Genomic DNA, 20425 nt, shown 5'->3' on the forward strand with positions numbered 1-20425 from the left:
TTGTGAGTTTCCGGGGCCTGGTATAGGAAACTGAAACTCAAGTTGGTGGAGCGGCAACAACACCGCGCCTGGCTGTGGCAGCGAGCTCCGGAAGTTTTGAGGAGAAGCGTGGGAGAGGTCGCAGCCTGGCAGGCGAGTCGGTGTGTTCCGCCGAAACGGGAGCGCGTGCGACACGCGTGCAACGCGTTCTGATGTCAGTGCGGGTAACTTAGGTGCCGTGCGGTCAGCTTGGCGCGCTAAAATGAGACGCTCGCTATATGAAGTTACCTTTCTGCGATGGAAGAAGCGGCCCCATAGAAGCGTCTGCGAGGTCGAAAGTATCGTGTTGTGGGCCGCCACAGCAATGCAGACAACAGTAAGGAACGCTCTCCACGTGTAAAGCTGTATCAGATTCCCAGCAAGCCAGAAGCGACGAACTCAGCTGCGTTCGCGAGAGATAAAGCAAACATGAGAAGAGAGCCAAAGAAAAAACAACAACGAGGGGATCACTTCAACTTGAATCATCGTGGTGAAACTTCAGCTTGCTACTCCAGCTTGCGGCGCCCACCACACGGAGGACATGACTGACTGACTGAAGTGAACTTTATTTTGTCCTGAGAAGACAAGTCCCCCTAAAGGGGCTCGTCCGCGGGCCGCGTCCATGACAGAACCAGGAGGTGGAACTCGACGGCCAGGTTGTGGGCTGTCTGGACAGCTCGAAGGTGATCTTCCTATGGAGGACAAGACTGTAAAACTTCTCAGATATGTTACTGCCATGATCGTTTAACTTTAGTTTTTTTAGCGGGCCGCAAACGTTTGCAGATGACAGTACACGGCTGCAACTTCTAGATACCACATCAAAACAACACTTATATGGTTTCCATAAACGTTAACACAACAAATCGATAGAGTACGCGGCTAATGTCGGCAGAATGAGACTTACCTCGGGGCATACGACATACATGGTATTATCACGGAGGACCTGAAAATGCACTTCGCAGTGACTCGGGCACCCTCATCTTCCGTCGTCTGCTACACATTTTAAACTTGACTAACAAGATTTACTACTTTGGTTCGATTCGCTTCTTGGAAGTGCTTGGGCAGCTCAGAGATTTTGTGAAGCCGCCCTGCAGGCGGTACATTGTGAGGTGACTCAAAGGCAGCGCACGCTCTCTGCACGAGCACGTACACGAGCGGCAGCGCATTGGAGGGATGGGAAAACGCACGCTATACGTCCCCGGTTTCTACTTTTCTAACAAGGATGGCGCTGCCTCTTCAGAGCCGCAGTGCCACCATGCGTTGCTTTGGCTTCCTATTGGCGCCTTGAGTGTCGCATATAGTCATGTTGTTACATGACAAGCATGTCATGATTATCATAATTTGATGTGTCATTTACATATGTCAACCGTTCGCGTGACGTATTACCGAATTTGGTATATTAGAAGCTAGCACGATGGCCGCGAGCGCATCTTGAGCATAGGATTAAGTCATGTTGTCACATGACAGGCATCTATTTATTATCATGTTTGAACCAGTGACATACTTTCGTCATCCATCCACGTACCGTAATACCAAATTTGGTATATGTGAAGCTAGCGAAACGGCCGCGAGCGCATCATGAATGTGGCGTGTAGTCATGTTACATGACACGTATCTCATGATTATCATGTTTGCACCAGTCACATACCTTGGTCATGAATTCACGTTCCGTAACACCGAATTTGGTATTTGTGAAGCTAGCGAAACGACTGCGAACGTACCATGAGCGTGGCGGGTAGTCATGACTCATGACTTACATGACATGCATGTCATGATTTCCACCTTAGAGTTTGTCATTGGTGTTCGCTGTGCAGTCATATCATATCCTGACAATTTCGCAACGTGTTATGTGAACAAAATCCCCACAAAAGCAGCAAGATGATGAAATATAAGCCATGATATTCATGACATACACATCATGATAGTCATGTTATGACTAGGCGATTAAACTCTTCATACAGTCATGTTATGCCATACCGAATTTGACGTTGATACTATTAACTACACGGCCAGGAGAGCAAAAGTCGTATGAGGCTGGATAGATAGATAGATAGATAGATAGGTAGATAGATAGATAGATAGATAGATAGATAGATAGATAGATAGATAGATAGATAGATACGCTCAAAGTCACCGAAGTTCGCTAAGGAATGTTTTGCATTTAATAGTGCTATGTGAATAACCGACGTGCCACACATTCTCCCTTCTCACTTGATTTGTGCGAACGCAGGTGTGAAACTGTCGTCTAATGAAGTTTCCGTCGTAGAGCTTTCTGCGACCTTTGTGCGTGCGTAAACAATGTGATTATTCTGCTCCTTCGTCTAAACCGTGTCCTTGCACAACAGTGGTTCTATGCTGATCAGCAGTCCGTGCTGCTGGATAAGCGAGCCGTCGCCTCTTTAGGCTGCCTGAAAGAACAGTTCTCCGCTGCTGGTCTGTGTGTTTTCGTAGTGATCGTAAAATAACCAGTCCTCGTAAATCGAAAAACGTGGATTTCAAACAGAAATCTGCAATGTATTTATCGAATGGCTGCTCAATCTTAATGGGCATAGAAGAGCACGTGGCGTATCTTACTGCAGCAACGTAGCATTAATACACGCTGCGGGCCCTTGCACGCCCATTTATAAAGAACCGATATTGACGAAATAGTGCCAAACACGAACTAGTGTCGACCTAGCATAGAAAACACCAATGTAAGGCGAGCCCCATTTCGCGGCAGATATGATTGCATCTTGAGGTGTTGAATTGTACACTGATTAACGTGAATATATTCTATCACAGTGCTTGATTGGGCTAGTTGGGGCTGCATGGTAAACGAAGAAAGTGCTTAACAGAGCAAACGATAGGATGGGACTGAAGAGACGGGAAGAGAGCGCTTAACTAACAACCGGGTTTTAGTTCTGCGCTCCGTTCTCGGCTCTTCTATCTCCTCCTATCGTTTTCGCTTTTGAGCACTTTCTTGGATATATTCAATTTATACAGCGCCCTCATATTTACAAACGTGGAGCACACTACGGTGAAGTCTTTTCTTAAGTTGTCAGATGACACACCGAAAAAAGCGAAAAAAAAAACGCATTCTGATATGATCAGCGTTACTTTGTAAATTATTTTGCACTCCGTTCGACATCAAACCGAACTGCTTAACACTACATTTTTTGCGATCTGCTATCCAGAACCGCGGTGGACTACTTCAAGTACTTTACAAGTACGTTGCTTACTACTCGACTATTTACTATGCACGGTGCTGAGTAGAGAAGATATAGGCTATCCAGCAACAACCAAAGTGTGGCGTGGTTTTGCTCCTGTTCATGCAGCTTTATATTCAGGCGTAGTGGTTCTGTACTGTCACACACTTTGGGCGAGGCCCCGCCGATCCAACAATCGACGTGCGGCCGACTCGCAGGCTTCGGCCTGCGATGCCTGAAAGCCCTCGAAGTGGCACATCTCAAATTTATCCGCAGGTTGGCCGACCCGTGCGGGGCTGTACGTATGGTGATGTATGGGCCTGACCAACGTACTCATTGAGCAGACAAGGTGATTGGATTAAACACAGGCAAACGTTTAATCAAAGTAAGACAATGTCAAGGATAATACGCAAATAACATAGGGAAAAAACACTAATACGCGATGAAAAAAAAAAAGAGTAAACTATGCTCTAAAAGAACACTAGAACAAGTAACGATAAAACACAAATACTTGGAATGTTAATAAAATTAGAACATGATGAAACTGAAAGAGATACAGAGAAAATATACAAGAAAACAATCATGGTCACGCTTCTGAATTTCGAAGTGCGACGCAGCGCACACAGCTACAATTATTTGAAAGCTTGTTGAAATAAAATAACAGTTTTTAAAAAATCACAATGAAAAGTTACATGCGTTCCAGGCCAGCTCTTGTTAAACGTAGGGGAGTTGACGGGGTGTCGGTGAAGATCTCGCCAGCTTAGTAGATGGCGAGGGTGCCTGGTATTAGTTTAGATGCAGCAACTTCTTGCTGGCTGCACGTCAACTGCCGATTTCAATGCAGTCCAATATCTTTCAGGACGTCTCGCCCCCTCTCGAGGTCATTTCTTTTTACTCGAACACATGTTTCTGCTTTCAGTACAGGTGTAGGGAAGACGCGGCGGCACCGCCGCTGCGTCGCCAGTCGCCGGGTGTCATCTTCCCAACACAAAAGCGCCCTTCCTTGGACGATGGGGCGCGTGGGTGAAACGAAAACTTCGAGCGTTTGTGACATATGCTAATGTGTGAAACACGTGTATACGGAACAGAACAAAAAGCGCCTATGAGAAGCGGGAGTTCTGTCCCTCCTGATGAGATGTACAAGGCAGTAGTGGTTCTCTCTGCATCGGGTACGAACACTAGAAGTTTAGAGTTAAGATTCCGCCATCGTAATATTACTGGCCTTGCGCGCCACACTGAAACCTTCGTGCATACGTCTGTCAAAATTTTGTGCATGGAAACAACTAATAAAGATGTGCGGTGCATTGCACAGTGCCGGTGCAACTCCAGGCTCCATCTTAGCATGGTCGCGTCAAAACCGCCAATGATGCGTAAGAAATATTGAGGCAAAATTGTCAGCAGCCGTTTGTACACGCAGTGCGTACCTGTGATGTTACCTTTGATGAAATTTTCTTTTGCCTCGCATTAGCGTGTCATAGAGCTTTCTCATAGTTTAGTACACAGGTCCCATCGTGAATATATGAAGCGAAAAAAACACACCATCGAACAGCAACATCAAACGGGTACTAGAGAGCAGAAAACGCCATTGGTAATTCTACGGTATAAACATACATTTTGGGCCTCCATCAAGAGGCCCATGTGAAATCATAACGACACAAAGCGTTTGTAGCTATTAAAAAAAGCGCGAGGATTTGTTTTAGCTAGCCCAAACTGTTCGTAGTTCAAATAATCATGACTACGCGTGACGTGACGCACGAGTTCATCTTGCGTACGTAGGCACACAGGGGTGCCGCGAAGACGCGCGGTTTGAGGGATGACTCGAGCGTCATTAAGGCAGTAAACACAATTGCGAGGTACGGCCGTGTTGGCTTTGTTACCTGCAAGGCAAGTTTCCACTTAAGAGCCTAATGAGCCTAAGTGATTGGTAGCATGGCAGCTTCGCTTTCCTGACGTAGAAAGAGCGAGGTTGAAGAGCCATAGTAGGGACCAATTTACAATTGCCAGCACCCTAAAAAATCTAAAAACGAAGCAGAAAGAACCAGGTGGGGCGAACAAGCGCGAATTAGGAACTGTTGGTAATATTATAATGTATGCACATGGGAAAAGACTTGAAACATTCTCACATTGCCAAAAAAAAACAATCGTAAGGATCCGAGGAAAGACGAAGAAGATCAAGATGTTTCACATATAACCTCCGTTATCGCCGGAAGTTCCAGCGATCGTTTACGCATTAAGAAGCTGGACTGTGAAGATGACGAGGCTCCGGATCAGGCGGCAGTATCCCTATTGCTCCTTGAGAGTTCGTTATTTTCGGTAACTGTATAGGTCTTTCTCAGCTGAAGCGAGCCATTTGATTTTGATGTCATTTTTTCCCCCGGCCAAGGGCACTCCCCTTAGTTAGCTTCCACTCCCGCCAAGGATTGGCCGATAGACTATTTGTTACGCAGTGGGGCGAGAAGTGTCCCTGTGGCGTTGGTACCTACAGATGGGGGCAGTATCCTGATGAAGAACCCAAAGGTGATTCAAGTGGAGCTTCGAAAAGCCACTTCGCATTTCCAGGAGATCACTGAGGTCCGCCAGTTTGGTCGCGGAGGCATCCTGTGTTGTTCCGCAGATCAGGAGTGCATTCGTGAGCTCCTGTAATGTTCCAAATTCGCAGCGCATCTGGTAAGCCCATTTATTCCGGTACACCTCGCATGCTCGAAAAGACTAGTCCGCGGTGTAGACACAAGCCTGACACCTGCAGAAGTACTTGATTTGTTCTCGGTGGCGGGTGTAATTTTAGTGTACAGGTGCACCCGTACAATTGACAACATAAAATCCCCAACGGAATCGAGGATAGTGACCTTTTTAGGAACAGTCCAACCTTCCGAAATTAAGGCGTGGCCACTGATCTAGAAGGTAGAGCCACTTTTCCCCAAACGCCTGCAGTGTTTGAAATGTTGGTGATATAGACATTGCGTCAGAGGGTGCCAATTAGTTCTTAGATGCCGTTGGTGTGGAGAAAATCATGACAGCCACAAGTGTAGCTCTGAGAAAGAGCGTTGCAGCTTATGTAATAAGGCGCACCCTGTAGATTCTGCAGACTGTGCTGCAAAAGAAAGGGAGCTTGCCATATTGCATATTGTAGAACGCAAGAGGTGCTCCCAGAGAGAAGCAGTTGCAGAAATGCAGGGGATATCCAAAGAATATGTAGGTGTTGCAGCACGTAATACCACCGCCATGGATGCATCTCTCGCAACATCTATCGCAGAGGCCATAGAGAAGGCTACGCAAAAGGCAATAGAACGCCTCGCGAACAACCTTTTTACAGCTTGGCACAATTGTTTTCAAACCAACTGTTCCTAATTCTTCGTGTAGCATATACGAACGATCAGAATTCTGAGGCATCAGTCGTATCGCAGCGTATGCACGTGCGTCAGCAGGTCAGCGATCTGTTTCTCCTGAAGCAGGGATTTCCAAAACAACGGAAGAGGATAATCTAATGAATGATTAGAAGCGTGTGCAGATATAGGAACAGACTCTCACAAGGCTCTGAAGTGAACGCGACCTCCCCCATCAAAAAGTTCTTCGCATATTTCGAAATCAAAGAAGTATCTGTCTAACAAAAGAATTCTCTGAGAACATGTCTAAGAAAGACATTTGCGAAAGAAAATTTTAGACCAAGTAGGTTCTGATACGGTTCTGTCATCAAAATAGGTTCACTAACCTTATTGCAGTGAAATTGCAGATGAATTGTTTCTGCGGCCACATACTTATCATATCTTTCTTCACAACTTTCCCCGGATATTATATTACTGCAAAAACATGCTTTTCAACTGGCCAGAAATATGACTTAAAAATATTGGCTATTTCGATTGGACCGACATAGCAGAGGTGGTGGACTTTCTATCTTGATAGCAACTAAGTTTAGTCGCAAAGCTAAGATCTCTTATCGGTGTATGGCTCCTGCTTGTGAAATTTTCATTGTAACGGTTCTCCCTTCTCGTTTGTAAATGCGTATTTCCTAGCTGGTGCAAGACACACGAAGTCTAGACGACATGTTCTCTGCCTGCAGAAAAAAAATATATTAATGGCTGGAAACTTCAGTTCACATCATGTGGCTTGGGGTTTCCAAATAGATTTAAGCGGAAAACGCTTGTGGGAATGGGTTATTGACAAGAATTTATCTTGTTTCATTTCGCACGCTGCTACTTTTGTCCGAGGTCTCACTAAATCTGTAATAGAATTGACATTTTCAAGCTCATCTCTAAATATATGTTCGTAGCAAACTCTAGACTGTGCTACTAACAGTGACCACTTGTCTATTAGTTTTGTGCGAAATTTTCAGAGAATACTTGTCGCCGAAAAGGTCGGCTGATTTTTAAACTATAGAAAGTTTGAAAAAGACTTAAGTGCTACTTTTCATCGCCGCAAGCACATGCAAGGTGACTTAAGGGCTATGAGTCTGTGTGGAGTGTTAAAAAGATCAGTAAAGACACAACCTTCAATTTAAACTCGGTAAGAACAGGTTTTTCTTCAGTTCATGGGGGACTGAACAGTGCATGAGGAGCTATAGAAAACGTAAAGCTGCATGGGAACAACTGCTGGTCAATGAATGCCCAAAAATGTGGTGTGATTATCAATTCGGAGCAGCAGACTTCGAATCCACAATGAGTACAGCAAAAGAGGGCTGTATTACGAAACGATATGATTATCTTTCTTGGGCTAAAAACAAAAAAAAACGCTCCTCAGATTTTTAAGATCGCAAAAATATTACCATCCTCTGAAAATATTGACTCTTCCACTGTTTTCCCCAGTGAACTCTCTGATTTAGTAGAATATATTACGAAAAGGCAACAATATAGAATAATGTCAACTATACCACTGCACATTGTGGACCAAATGGTGGGTGAGGATTTAAGGAAAGTTACTTTAGATGAGCTGGTAGGGGTAATAGGGCACTTATCTTTTTCAGCACCTGGACCAGGCGGGGTAAGCAATGCATTGATAAAAGTAATGTTCGAGATTTCTCCAACTGAAGTACTTAATGTAGTGATTTTTTTTGACAAAAGCTTGGATACCTGTGGAATGGAAGCTGCCTAAAGTAATTTCACTTCTTACCAAGCAGGAAAGAAGATTTGCCTTTGACATTGTAAGGCTGATATCACTCAGGTCTAATTTGGTTAAGCTGATTGAAATAGTTTTTAATGAAATAGTTTTAGTTTTAAATAGTTTTAATTGAAATAGTTTTAATATATTATAAAATATATTTATAATAACGCAATCTTAAACCATGTCAATAGATATAGTAGTGTTTTAGGTATAGTTGCTCAATATGGTGTGCGCATGTTGATTTAGAAAGCCGAATATAACTGGCTAAGCATCGGCACCAATACTGTGCATTAGTTACTCTAGATTTGGCTAAAGTTTATGATAGGGTTGATCATTCAATTTTATTAAAACAGTTGGAATATCACCACTTTCCCAACTACATGACTGCGTGGGTTTCGGAGTTTTTAGGAGGCAGAGAATATAACTGCTTTAATGATGGGTACTCATCGAACAGATATAAGCAGACACGTGGCGTACCACAGGGGGCTGTCATGTCACCAGTTTGATTGAACATCTTCTTAAGCACCATTCAATCAACAAAGGATATTGATTTATATGTGTACGTTGACGATATTACTTTCTTTGCAGGTAACACCGATCTTCAATCTCAATACCGGAGTCTGCAAAATTTTCTCAATAATATAGATGGATGGCTCAAAAACATTCATATGACGCTGAACCTAATGAAAAGTGCGCTTCTTGCATTCTCTTTTCTGCAGCCTATCAACATCTCGTTAATATAAGTGAGTAATGAGCTCATTCAACAGGCTGATTACCTAAATATTAGGGCATCCAATATATTATTACATTAAACTGAAGAAGCCACAATGATGATGTGTACTCCAAGGCAACACGCGCCATGGGGTGGATACGGATGCTCGCACACAGTAGAGCGGGTTTAAGAAGAGATGCGCTATGATGATATATAAACTTTATGTGTGGCCTATCATGAAATTCAGATAAGTGTTGTTTTCTGACAGTGCAGCTTATAAAATCAGACATCTAATACTGCTAGAAAAAGAAGCGTTGCGTTTGTGTCTGGGTCTCCCGATGTTTGTTGCAAACAACGTGTTTATGTGGAAGCTCGCCTACCTTCTCTGCTAAATAGGTTTAAAATTCTTACTGTGCAAGCATTCTCAAAGATATACAGTTCACACCAAAGACGCTCATTTTACGTTTTCAATAAAGAACCAACTTTATTCTTCGAAACACATATGCAACGGCTACACACGCCGCAAATCATATTTGCACAAGCGAAGCTACAGCAACTGAATGTAAAATTGAATATATTGGCCCAATAGACAACCTAAAGTCAAGGCTTAGCATACAATTTGATAATATATTTCCTCATAACGCGAAACGATTGGCACATAGGTACTTAAATGACCAGTTAGGAGAGTATCTGGCTCACCTGGAGATAAGCAATATCGTTGCGAATAATACAACTGCGTCAAAAAAAGAAAGGCCTGGGTTGGCACCTTCTCTCCTTCTTTTGACTGGTCCTTTTCGACTCGACTCCCAGATTATACCCCTGTAAAATATTGGCTATCGTTCTTGCCCTATGCAAATTGCCCTCAAGCGAATCATTAGCAGCGATGATTACATATTCATTATATGTATGTAAGGCACTTTCTGCGGCAGGAAATGCAGAGCTGATAAATACGTTTCGTCATTTTTACGGAAAACTTAAAAAAACTGCGTTTTCTATGGGCACCAGGCCACCGCAGATTATATTTGAACGAATTGGCGGGCTCTTTAGCAGCAGTATCCCTGAGTGGGTCCACCATCGCAGTTTTGATAAATACGGCTTACGTGACAGCGCTAAGGTTCTGAAATGCTTGTTTGCAATGGGAAATAGGTAATTCGGATATATTGAAAGATTTCGAGCATTTAAGGTATTGATGATATAAGCAGTGGTGTATATCTCGCCAGTTAGAATTCATGCCAAATTGTGCTGTACAGTTCCACAACTAAATTATTACCGTAGCAAAGCTCGACTCAAGGCGTCGCTGCTGTGAATATTTTGCAACGAAACTGTAACAATTGAACATTTCTTTTTATTCTGTCATTATTATTCTTACCTGAGAAAAAGATTTTTTGAAGCCTCATTACAGAAGTTAGGAATACAAGTAATTTTACAAGTACTTTTACCACTTGGCGGTACTTCATTTGGTTACTGTCACAGGGATATATGGTCCACTGTGTTTGACTACATCAATGCAACTAAAAGATTACCGTGCTAGTGAACCTTAACATTTTCAGATCTTTAGTTTATAATTTGTAGCTTTGTCTGTCAGGAACAAGAAATGGTTTGACCGCTTGCTCGGCAACCATTTCTGTGTATTGGCAGTTTTATGCCTAAACTAATTTATCAGATTGGATTTAATTTCAATTTAGATTCAAAAAAATATCCTGCCACCTGGTTCTTAGCCCATCTGCCTCTGGGGGTGAGCGCCATCCATCTGAGGTCACATGCATCAGGTATCCGATCCGCAACCTGACGTTCTTGTTTCTCGAGGTGTAGTACCTTTGCAGCCCTGAATAAACGAGACCTCTTAATCGGTTAATACTAGCAAAGGAATGCTAATGCAGGCATCACAACCAGAGAGCCGGGGCCGAAACGCTTCAGTCATTTTCGTTTCCCTGGAACCGTGACATCGCGATACAATTGTGATGCAAGGAAACTTTGGATGTCACTGGAACACTTTGCAATGAGAGACCATAATGCCGGTTTGAGTAATCTCTTTACTGTTGGAGTTGTGGTCGGGCAGTCATGTCTTGATGCACCGGGAGGTGGGCCTAGTGTGCTTCTTTCCACAGGAAAGGGGAACAAAAGAAAATAAAATCTATGCTCACATGGAACAGAGTTGTCTGAATGGACAACCTGAATCGCCAGTTCGCTGCTGTTCGCTGTCAAATTCACTTCAAAATGAGAATAGTTTTTTTAAAAGAAGCTGTGAAAAGCATTGGTATGCCAAACCTGTTCGTGATTTCCTTCCGTGCACAGAAAGCGTGAACGCATGACAAGAAAATAGGCTGTTGTTTCGATGTTTATTATGCTTCTTCAGTCTTATCGTTAGTCCTAACAATCTCTTCAGCAACTCTCGGCCAATGAAGTAATAAGGGCATCAGGGTGACTGCTTTTGCTCTGTCGACCATTTTGGCTGATCAGGCCACTAGCTTGTCCAGTTCCAGCTGCGTGCACAAGCCGACCACTTTTTTCTGGGTACTGTAAGGCGTGTGGTTGATGTATCATATCACTAAGTCCTATGCTATTGCTTTCTTGACTTCTTACTGTGCTGTCCAATAGTCATGACGGCAAATCTGTCTGCATTTTCAGAAACTTGCAACGTTATTTTTAGGTCAGTAAAGTACCTAACGCCATCCTTTAATCCCATTGGCTTTCTGTTTGCCCCCTGAGTATTTCTTAAGGTGAATGATGGCTGCCGAAATACATTCTCATTAAATTCCTCGGATACACAACTGAGTGCGTCATGAATGAAACGAAGAAGTTTCATAGGTTCGCAATAAAGCTCTATCGCATATTACTTACTTGTGTCAACAACGGAATGTAGTAATAAATGCTGCTAGTACCCAAAAACGTTGATGTTGATTCAGCAAGTTGATAGAAGCGTTGTTACTCGAAACAGTTGAGTGAGTTTGCGCTTTGGTGATTGGGAATCGGATATGTTTTGATGTGTTTCTTGTGCATGTGTATATATTTCATTTATATCCTTGTGTGTATGCACATCGTCATCATACTGCAATGAAAAGACTCATTACTTTGCGCTTCTTTTGTCCCCCGTCGTTCTTTCTACCTTGATCTGCGGAAAGTTTCAATTGGAGCGGGAAACATCGGCTTAGATTAACAAAGAGCTGACCTTATGTGTAACTATTCGTTCGAAAGGACAGGAAACACCTACTGTATTTCTTGAGCATATGTGAAAGATCTTTTTTTTTCTCGTGTTCATATATTTGTCATGAATTCGTAAATTAAGCAGCTGTAAGTTTGAGCATGTTTTACCACAGTTAGTAAGCGTTTGTAAAGTCTTGACTAGTTTTTTGTGTCTCTTTCTGCACGCTCATTCCTTTAGAACAAAAAAGGTTAAAGACAAGCACCAGACGTTACTGGTAAATTACTAAAGGACGAGTGACTGCCAGAGAAACAATCTTCCCCACTCACCCCTCAAGGACCACAGTATAGATGTATTGACATCTTGTACAGTGCTCGTGTAAGAAGGTTGGATCGCAGTTTCACAGTGGCAAAATATTGGCCTACAAGTTTCGGTTGAGTAAACAAGTATGAGTCCATCTGTGAAAATCTTTCGTACTAATCTTTAGTAAATCAGTTTGGTCCGTATGTATTAGTCTACTGTTGTGCGTATAACATCTACGGTTGTGATCAACACAAACATTACTTTTTAAAAATGTTACTGCGTGTGTCCGCGAACAAAAATGAAAAGGGACATCGATGTCTAAATAGTCATTGTATTTCACACTACTTGAAAGGTGCGAAATTTTAATCGGCATTTTGGCAACTGAGACGTCTCTTCCTATCCAAGTGGTCTTCAAAAGCTCCGCTGAATTCTCGTTCATACTCTCGCACTTCAGTGCATTTTATTGCATTTTCATTGCAAGACATCACAAGAACCCATGAAATCCATAACATCTATTTATAGTGGCGCGTTATAAGAAATAAGAATCTAAACGCCTTAAAACGTCAATATCATTTCAACTGATTCTTCGGTCGCTTTAGAATTGTTCTTCGACCCGAGCCAGCAACCTTACTTTAATGCTTTACTTCGCTGTTATATGCTCTATCTCACGAGATGTTATCCCATTTCCCCATTTACAGCGAAACGTATCTTTATTATTTCTATGGAAATAATAAAAATATGTTTCGCTGTAAATGCGTATGTATGCCTCAGGGACAAACTTTCTTTTTCCTGTGGTGCTATTTACCCGGGTCCTACACCGAAACACCTTCAAGTCACGTACACTGTGTGTTGCGAGCGTGTTTTCGGCTCCATCTAAATAGACAGAAATAAGACATTCATAGTTTCATGCACCTAGATCACGTCATCAATATGAGGCGCGCACAGATTTGTGGAATTCTGACGAAATTTCCACCAAGCGGACTTCGTAAGCATTCAAAAAATGCAAACACATGGACATTAGAATCTTCCGTAAATATCCTTTTCATTTCTGATGACCCAAGTTCGCCTCTAATTTTCGCCAACACATCAACGTTCGCCAAGTTTGTTTCTCGATAAGAATGTGAGATAGCGATGAAGTGTCGGTGCGATTGATTTGTGCAATAAAACAAAAATCTAAGCTATCGATAGAATTGCAAACTGTCGTATGTAATTGTTGTTACGGTCTTAAACCATAAAAGTGTTAGTGCAAGTACACTACAATAGAATTGCGCCTTTCATTTCGCGTTTATTAAAGCAACAGTATTGCGATGTTGTATAGGATAGCACATTGAGCAGTGAGCACCACGGATCTATGATAGCAACTCATTGTTGGTTATGGTGAGTCGGTGCGTCTTGATAATATTCTCAAGCAGTGTTCCAAAAACGAGGGCAAAGATGAGGAACAAGCAGAAACAGCCTGCAGCTCGTTCGCACTGCTTCAAGTTGCACACAAAGGCTTCATTGCGTGGTTTTGTTTTAGGTGATATCAGAAAATATTTCTGGTCTCTTGGAATAAAACATACCACTATTAACGTGTAACCGGAAAGAACGTCAGAACGGCTTGAATTTAAGTCAAATACGCGCTCAAGGCAATTGGTAACATCATGGTGTTTACGCTATATCTCAGGTGCGTAAAGGATATATCATTACTATGCTGTTATGATTATATTGGAGCTGCGCCCGACGCATTGTTTATCCGGAATCCCAAGATTAAAGGTCAAGAAACGATGTGTCGGATGCTGTGCAAGCACCCATATATGCTGCGTGGAGACGCTGGAAAGGCGTTTTTGATAGCGTCATGAATACTACGGAAAGCTCAATAATATTCTTAGTTAGCAATCATGAAGTTTCTGACTTGGGTTAGAAGCATATAAGCTATATAACTGCGCCGTAATGCGTGCTCTCGTTGCGGCTTCAATTTACCTAGACGAACGTCAAATGAAAAAAAAAAAAAGAAGGAATGTCTTTAGGCGTGATCGTCGCTGGAGTTAGGTGCATAACAACTTTTCAGGAACGAGGCCTTTTGTTCACAGCATGTGAAATGCACGGAGCACATAGACGCACGAGCAATTCACTATCAATCACGATGCCAAGTACGCTGCAGATTGTTAGCGAAACAAATTCCATTTTCCTTATTATCGGTCACGAACTCAGAATGACGGCAGCGCAGCAGACGAGGCATAAACAACCATGAGAGAATGTTGGGTTAGTTTACCACCTCCGGCGCGGTTCGATGAGTGCAATATCGAACGTGTACGTCATGAGAGTGGTGGAGGAAACCATTTGTCTTCTTTCTCAAAATCCTATTGACGTTCAAAGAAACATGCTTGGTAAGTTAATTACATATAGAAGCAACGGTACAACTCCATATCGTATTGCTCTGCCTATGTGGTCTCCTAAAACCAAACTGACACACACGCGCACGTAACACACATGCTAACAGCAGCAAAGAAAAATGGATATAAGTTTTATTGCAGCCACCGTAATAATAACAAACTTTCGCTTTGTTTACGACTTCGCCGTCCTGTTCCCTACATATGCATTATATCTAAACGCCACACAGAAAAATAAATTTGAAAAAAATGTTTTCCCACGCGCCGAATTGAACGAGTGACCTCTCGCTCAGCAGCGCGCGTCGTTTTACGCCATGAAAGCACACGTACTTTCATAAAGCAGCATCGATATATTTATATAATTTACTGCTCGCGGTACGCAGATTTCAGGGAGAGTATGAGCGTGTTCTCAGCATTACCAGTGACAGCGCTCAAAGCACGCTTGGCTCATTGCAATGGGCGCGCTAATCGCTCATTTCTCACGCGTACTTCGAACCACTGGGGCTTGTCTTCCGTGCTCGCCAGTGCTTATTTCGAGATGGGGCAGTTTGCACGTCGTGTGCTTTCGCCGGAAATTTGCGGTGAAAATACAGAGCGCGCAAACCTCATTTCACTAGCTGCTCAGCGCACTGCGAAAAGAGCGTGATGTTCGAACACAGTGAAATGACCACTGTGAACACCGGTGAGTACGTTTTGTTACGTCCTTTTAGTTGGAGCAGCGCGTTAAGTGTCAGCTCTGAACTTAGTTGGTTCACTTTCTTACTGTCTTACGTTCTTTGCGTTAGAGCAGTTGTGAACTTTGTTGGTCCACTCTCTTACTGTGACTTCGTCTACTTGCCACAACTGCGCAATAAACTTTTAGATGATGAAAACGAGGAGAGCACAGGTGAAATACACACTGTCTCGCTATTGAATCCACTAATGACGAGGTAAATAAAACTGATAATTCTTGAAAGGGGCCATTCTGCTTGGAGGAGCCTAACCAAAGCTTTTCCACTGCACCTACCTGCAATGCTCCATATTACTACATGCCTGCATCGCTCTGACCACATCTCGCTCGCCTAAATTACTGGGTTTCTAGGTATGCGCATACGTGTAAGGTAGGCGTAAACACTCCTAACATCTTTCTAATGATAAAACCCAGACAAATCTACGCCTAAGACACACCAGCCTCATTTATGTGCTTGTTCTGTTTTCGTCGAAGCGGACCTTTGCTCGAAATTGCTGGCCGTGGATAACCTTGGAACGCGTGAACTATTTACGGCAATAACACACACCGTCGTTAGCACCAAATGTTTGGGTTCTCAGCAACGCATGAATCGAAGATGGGAAGAGATACCGAAACTCCTTATGGAAGTAATTTACGCGCGGACGTGCTGAAAAAAAGGGGTAGGAGTAGTCGAAGACTGCTGACGTCCAGCTGGGTTATTTCCGTGAACGAGCGAATGTATATGGTGTAGTAAGAAATGCTGAAATACCGCCAACGAATCTTTAAACAAGCGCGTGAATGAACCGGCCTAGGCCAAATGCGTGTTTACATTTGCCCTGTTACTCGGAAAGGTGTTAGTGTATATCGGTTTCTTTCGTAACTTAAATGATTGCAGTTCAGCTCAGGCTCCACCTTTTTTTAAGCATGCGAGGGCTGTAAACACGTTGCGTATAGTAGTCGAATGATTGTATGAAAACTTCATAAATGAAAGAAGCATGGCTAGCCGCTCATTTATGAAGCCTAATAATTGTATATAACGTAAAGACACATCTCGTCGATACCTAGACGGAGTGAAGTACATGGTGAGAATTTCTGCACTGAAGCTCCGGTGTCTGGTGTCCGGGATGCTGGGTTGTGTGGCGAGCCTTCCTATGCATTGTCATTGAATGTAGTAAGAGACAATCGGAGCTTTTTCAATCACAGAAAAGGTAATCTGGGAACCAAGCTGACATCGAAACCTTCAGAGTGCATTAACACTTGCCACTTTTCCGCAGAGTATGACCTGCACAAGAGATTTTGCACGAGCAGGAAGGGTAGACTTGGTTATGGAACAGGGAATACCCAGAAATCGACAGCACACATACCGTATCCCCATGTTACAGTAAGTTGCCTCAAAATAGTATTTGCGGTATCAATTCTTTGCCGACAGCAATCACTTGAAATGTCAGCACTACCGTCATGCTACTGTAGGTTCTGAAAGATCACAAGGTGACGATAACTCACCGCACATTTTGTTTTGCCATTTAAAGTTTGAAGTCTTTCCAATGGTACAACAAGGCAGTTTTTATGCCTACCTGATGCTATCAGAAGCAACTACACTGTCGGATTTGAGGTTTACGCGGCTACACTAGAAAAAAAAAAAACGCCACAACATCGCCATTAATAGGAAGAAATAGGATTGTATCATAAACACGGGTGCAACGTGAATGAACACCGAAGCCGACGTTTCGACAAGGGCAAAAATAAGTTGCGCAAAAAGAATCAACCCACGAAGGCCCTAAACTTTGAGAATGTCTTCGGCATGCGTGAGCTGTACCCATCGTAGGTAACAGTGTACAATAAAAGGACATAAGTAGAATAGTTCTCGGAAAACTCGTCACTAGAATAAATAGCCTGAAGCCGAAGCACTAGGATAAAAAGGCTACAAGAAGCTGAAAATGCGGAAGTAAAATGGCTTTAACTTATTTTCATAGGCAACCAAACCTAATGCTCGCTATGTCCACTTGGATTCGTATTATGACACGATTGTTTTTGGAGATATGTCTTTCGGGGCTCAATAATTGGGTGGCAGTGGAATCAGTGGTCATAGAGGGTGGCACTTTACAAAACACCTTTTTTAAAAAAATGACCAAGCACGCGTCTAAATTGGCTTTGGCATGTTTCGGAACGACAGGTTGTCTTAAGGCCTCTATGAGAAGTAGTGACGTGAGCGCTCCAAGCTGCAGGAAGATAAGCTGGGCCATCCGCGACACAACTTATAAAAGTGATTGTTCGCAGGATTGCCTGTACGTTCAAGAAACATACGTGTAGCAGAATGGCATACGATAAGTTGTGCAGACTGTAGCACTTTTTCCTGTATTAGGCGTGCCATTGCCTGATGAATACGCGGGATTTAACTTTCAAAAAACTAATATGTGATTATGAAAGACTCCGTAGTGGAGGGCTCCGGAAATTTCTACCACCTGTGGTTCTCTACACAGGGCTACCGTATTTTCGCCTCCAACGAAAATGACGCATGCCATTCCCAACATCTGTATCTAGCGGGAGCACAAGAACGCCCAGTATCGCCACACAATATTAACATTCGCTGCTTTGTAAAATTCGCCCTTCATTGAAATGGTTGATTGGATGAGTTTATGAGTCCTGATGGTTTGAAATAAGCGCGTGACACGTAGACATGAACGCAATACGTCGATACGAGATGAGTTTTTGTGACAATAGTGTGGGCGCTGGTAAGTGGTCTTGTGCTATTTTCCATGGATGTAAAATATCATTACTCTTGTTTAGCTCATGATACATTACTCACTTGTATTGAAAAATCTAATGACCAGTTCGGTGAAGTGTAATTTCTAAACAGCACAGGAATGGGTGTGCGTGGTTTTCTAGACTCATTGGAAATGTATCTCCCGTCCATATATTAAGAGTGGCATAGCAACGTGTATCTTCAGAAAAAGGCCGTGAATTTGGGTCGTGCTCGCTACTCTTTTACTCGATTTGTTGCTGGCGAAGTTGTACAGGGCGGTTGATCAAGAATTAGTGAGCACTGCCATGGAGAAAGTGTTTAGGTTTGTTGTTAGTTTTTTTTTAGTCATAGTGAAGTTTGATCCGCAATGTATGGTGTCTCAGGCTGCTAATGTGCTGTTGTTTTTTATGAAATGCCTTGATACACCTATGTACTCATGAAATGCCAGAAAACTCATTGATCAGGGTTATTGACCTTAGGATTACGTTTAATGCCGAGTATACGTTCTGGGCGTATGAGCCGTGCGCAAGAAACGCGCTGCTGCCATATACATGTGGTCATACAAAACTTCGTAAAAGAGGCATTGTGATTACCTGTTTCAGTGAAGAAATTGACCGTTCTTGTGTTCATTCGATGGAAGCCATACTTTACAATCAGGTTGCTAGGCCTAAATGAGCGAGATATCCTGAGCCAGGTTTGGTTTCCGTGGCTGTATGTATCAGTAGAAAACAGAGGGCTAAGGATGACGAAAGAAATGGCGCAGTAGGTTGAGAATACAGCAATCAAGAAAAAGAAAAAAAATAGCTGTTGTCCTTACATGCACCAGGTCACCCACAGCCTTATAAAGGGTCGACAATGCCTGGGAGTGCCTGTAGGTTTTTCTGCACCACACAGCTTTCTCATCTGGCTAGGCTCACATATGTGTCGCTAGACACAAGAAACAGCTGCGCAAAAAAAAGCACAGAACTCGCTTTGTCAATTGCATTCGCCACGTTGTCTACAGTATTCCGCTTTCGTACGGCGTCTGTTATATTCGAAGAAGATGCCTAAACTGCAGACTGCGTGAGCGTGCGTGCTATGTTCGCAGTGGCAACGATGGTTTTCTGGCCCAGTATGTCGGTAGATGTGGCTGTGAAGTTCAGTTTGACAGCACAGTCGTGCCAATTAAACACAAACATGAGCGTTCAAAGATTATCATTGAAGCTGAAAACGTAGTGCGTGAACCCTTTTCTTGAGTGAGCGAATCGTCAATAGCTCTGACCGATAAGGAGCTAGCGTTTTTTGACAGTCGCAGATGTCATAGGCGTTAAAGGATCCCAGCAAGGCATTGTTGGCGTGGGTAACATGGGGCTGATATCCATAAATATCGTATCGGTTTTGTTACGTTGATTTGCAACTTGGTCTTATTAATGTGCTTACGAAGTGTTTCATCTGTCAGTATATATTTCACAGCTTTCAGAAGAAACTTTTAGTTGGTAGTAAGCGCTTGTCCTTGTCTTGCCTGTTCCTGCCTACGTATCGTGCTAGTACTTCAAACAATGGCATTTTATACCGAGCTCCTACACCTCCACCAGTCACTCTGACGCAAATTAAGCACGTTGGTTGTGATGGTGACACCTTCTTCAAGGGTTCCTTTGATAGCCTTCGTCGTCACCTTTTAAGAGCAGAACTGGTTAAGCTGACAGTCTCTCTGTGATCTGTGAACAAAAATTAGCATTACCATGAAGCGGCATGCGCTGTCTTCGTCATCTTCTTTGTCATGTCGTGCTGTACTCACAGAACACGTGAGCCTATTTGTCCGGCGTACAATTCTGGTAACTGTTTGGATGAAAGCCAGATATCCTAGCCACTAGACCACGCCGGAGACTGATTGGATGAAAGAACGAGCACTGAGGAAGAAAATGAAGCAGAGAAACACAAAAATAAAGGAAGAGGTGTATTTTTAGGGAAGGAATTACATGATGAGGCTGGATTTCAAGACACATCCCCAAGATCCCAAAGCGAGCATCTTAACCACTCAGCTATGTGGGCCCACTAAAAGCGTATAACGTAGTCTTCTATAGCACAGTGTAGGAAAAGGTTGGGATAAGAAAGCAAGCTTTAGAGAAAGATGTGGGAAGAAGGAGGGGAAGAGGGGAAAAGAAAGG

General features: G+C 43.0%; 1 protein-coding gene across 12 annotated transcripts in view; it reads left to right on the forward strand.

Annotated features, from left to right (window-relative positions):
* The window catches only part of LOC119170545 (monocarboxylate transporter 12), a 54997-nt gene that overhangs the window by 7013 nt on the left and 27559 nt on the right, over positions 1–20425 (forward strand). For 3 of the 12 annotated variants that reach the window (XM_075890424.1, XM_075890422.1, XM_075890425.1), the window contains 2 exons: positions 8886–9040; positions 16810–16916. The exons of 4 other annotated variants lie outside the window; for them this stretch is intronic. In XM_075890424.1, coding sequence (XP_075746539.1) covers positions 8947–9040; positions 16810–16916 — 201 coding nt within the window. In that variant the 5' untranslated portion in view covers positions 8886–8946. Of the gene's footprint in view, positions 1–8885; positions 9041–16809; positions 16917–20425 lie in introns of those variants that run through there. 5 more of the 12 variants (XM_075890432.1, XM_075890427.1, XM_075890429.1 and 2 more) reach the window with 4 other exon arrangements.

Source organism: Rhipicephalus microplus, chromosome 3 (genome assembly GCF_043290135.1).
Source record: "Rhipicephalus microplus isolate Deutch F79 chromosome 3, USDA_Rmic, whole genome shotgun sequence".
NCBI lineage: Eukaryota > Metazoa > Arthropoda > Arachnida > Ixodida > Ixodidae > Rhipicephalus > Rhipicephalus microplus.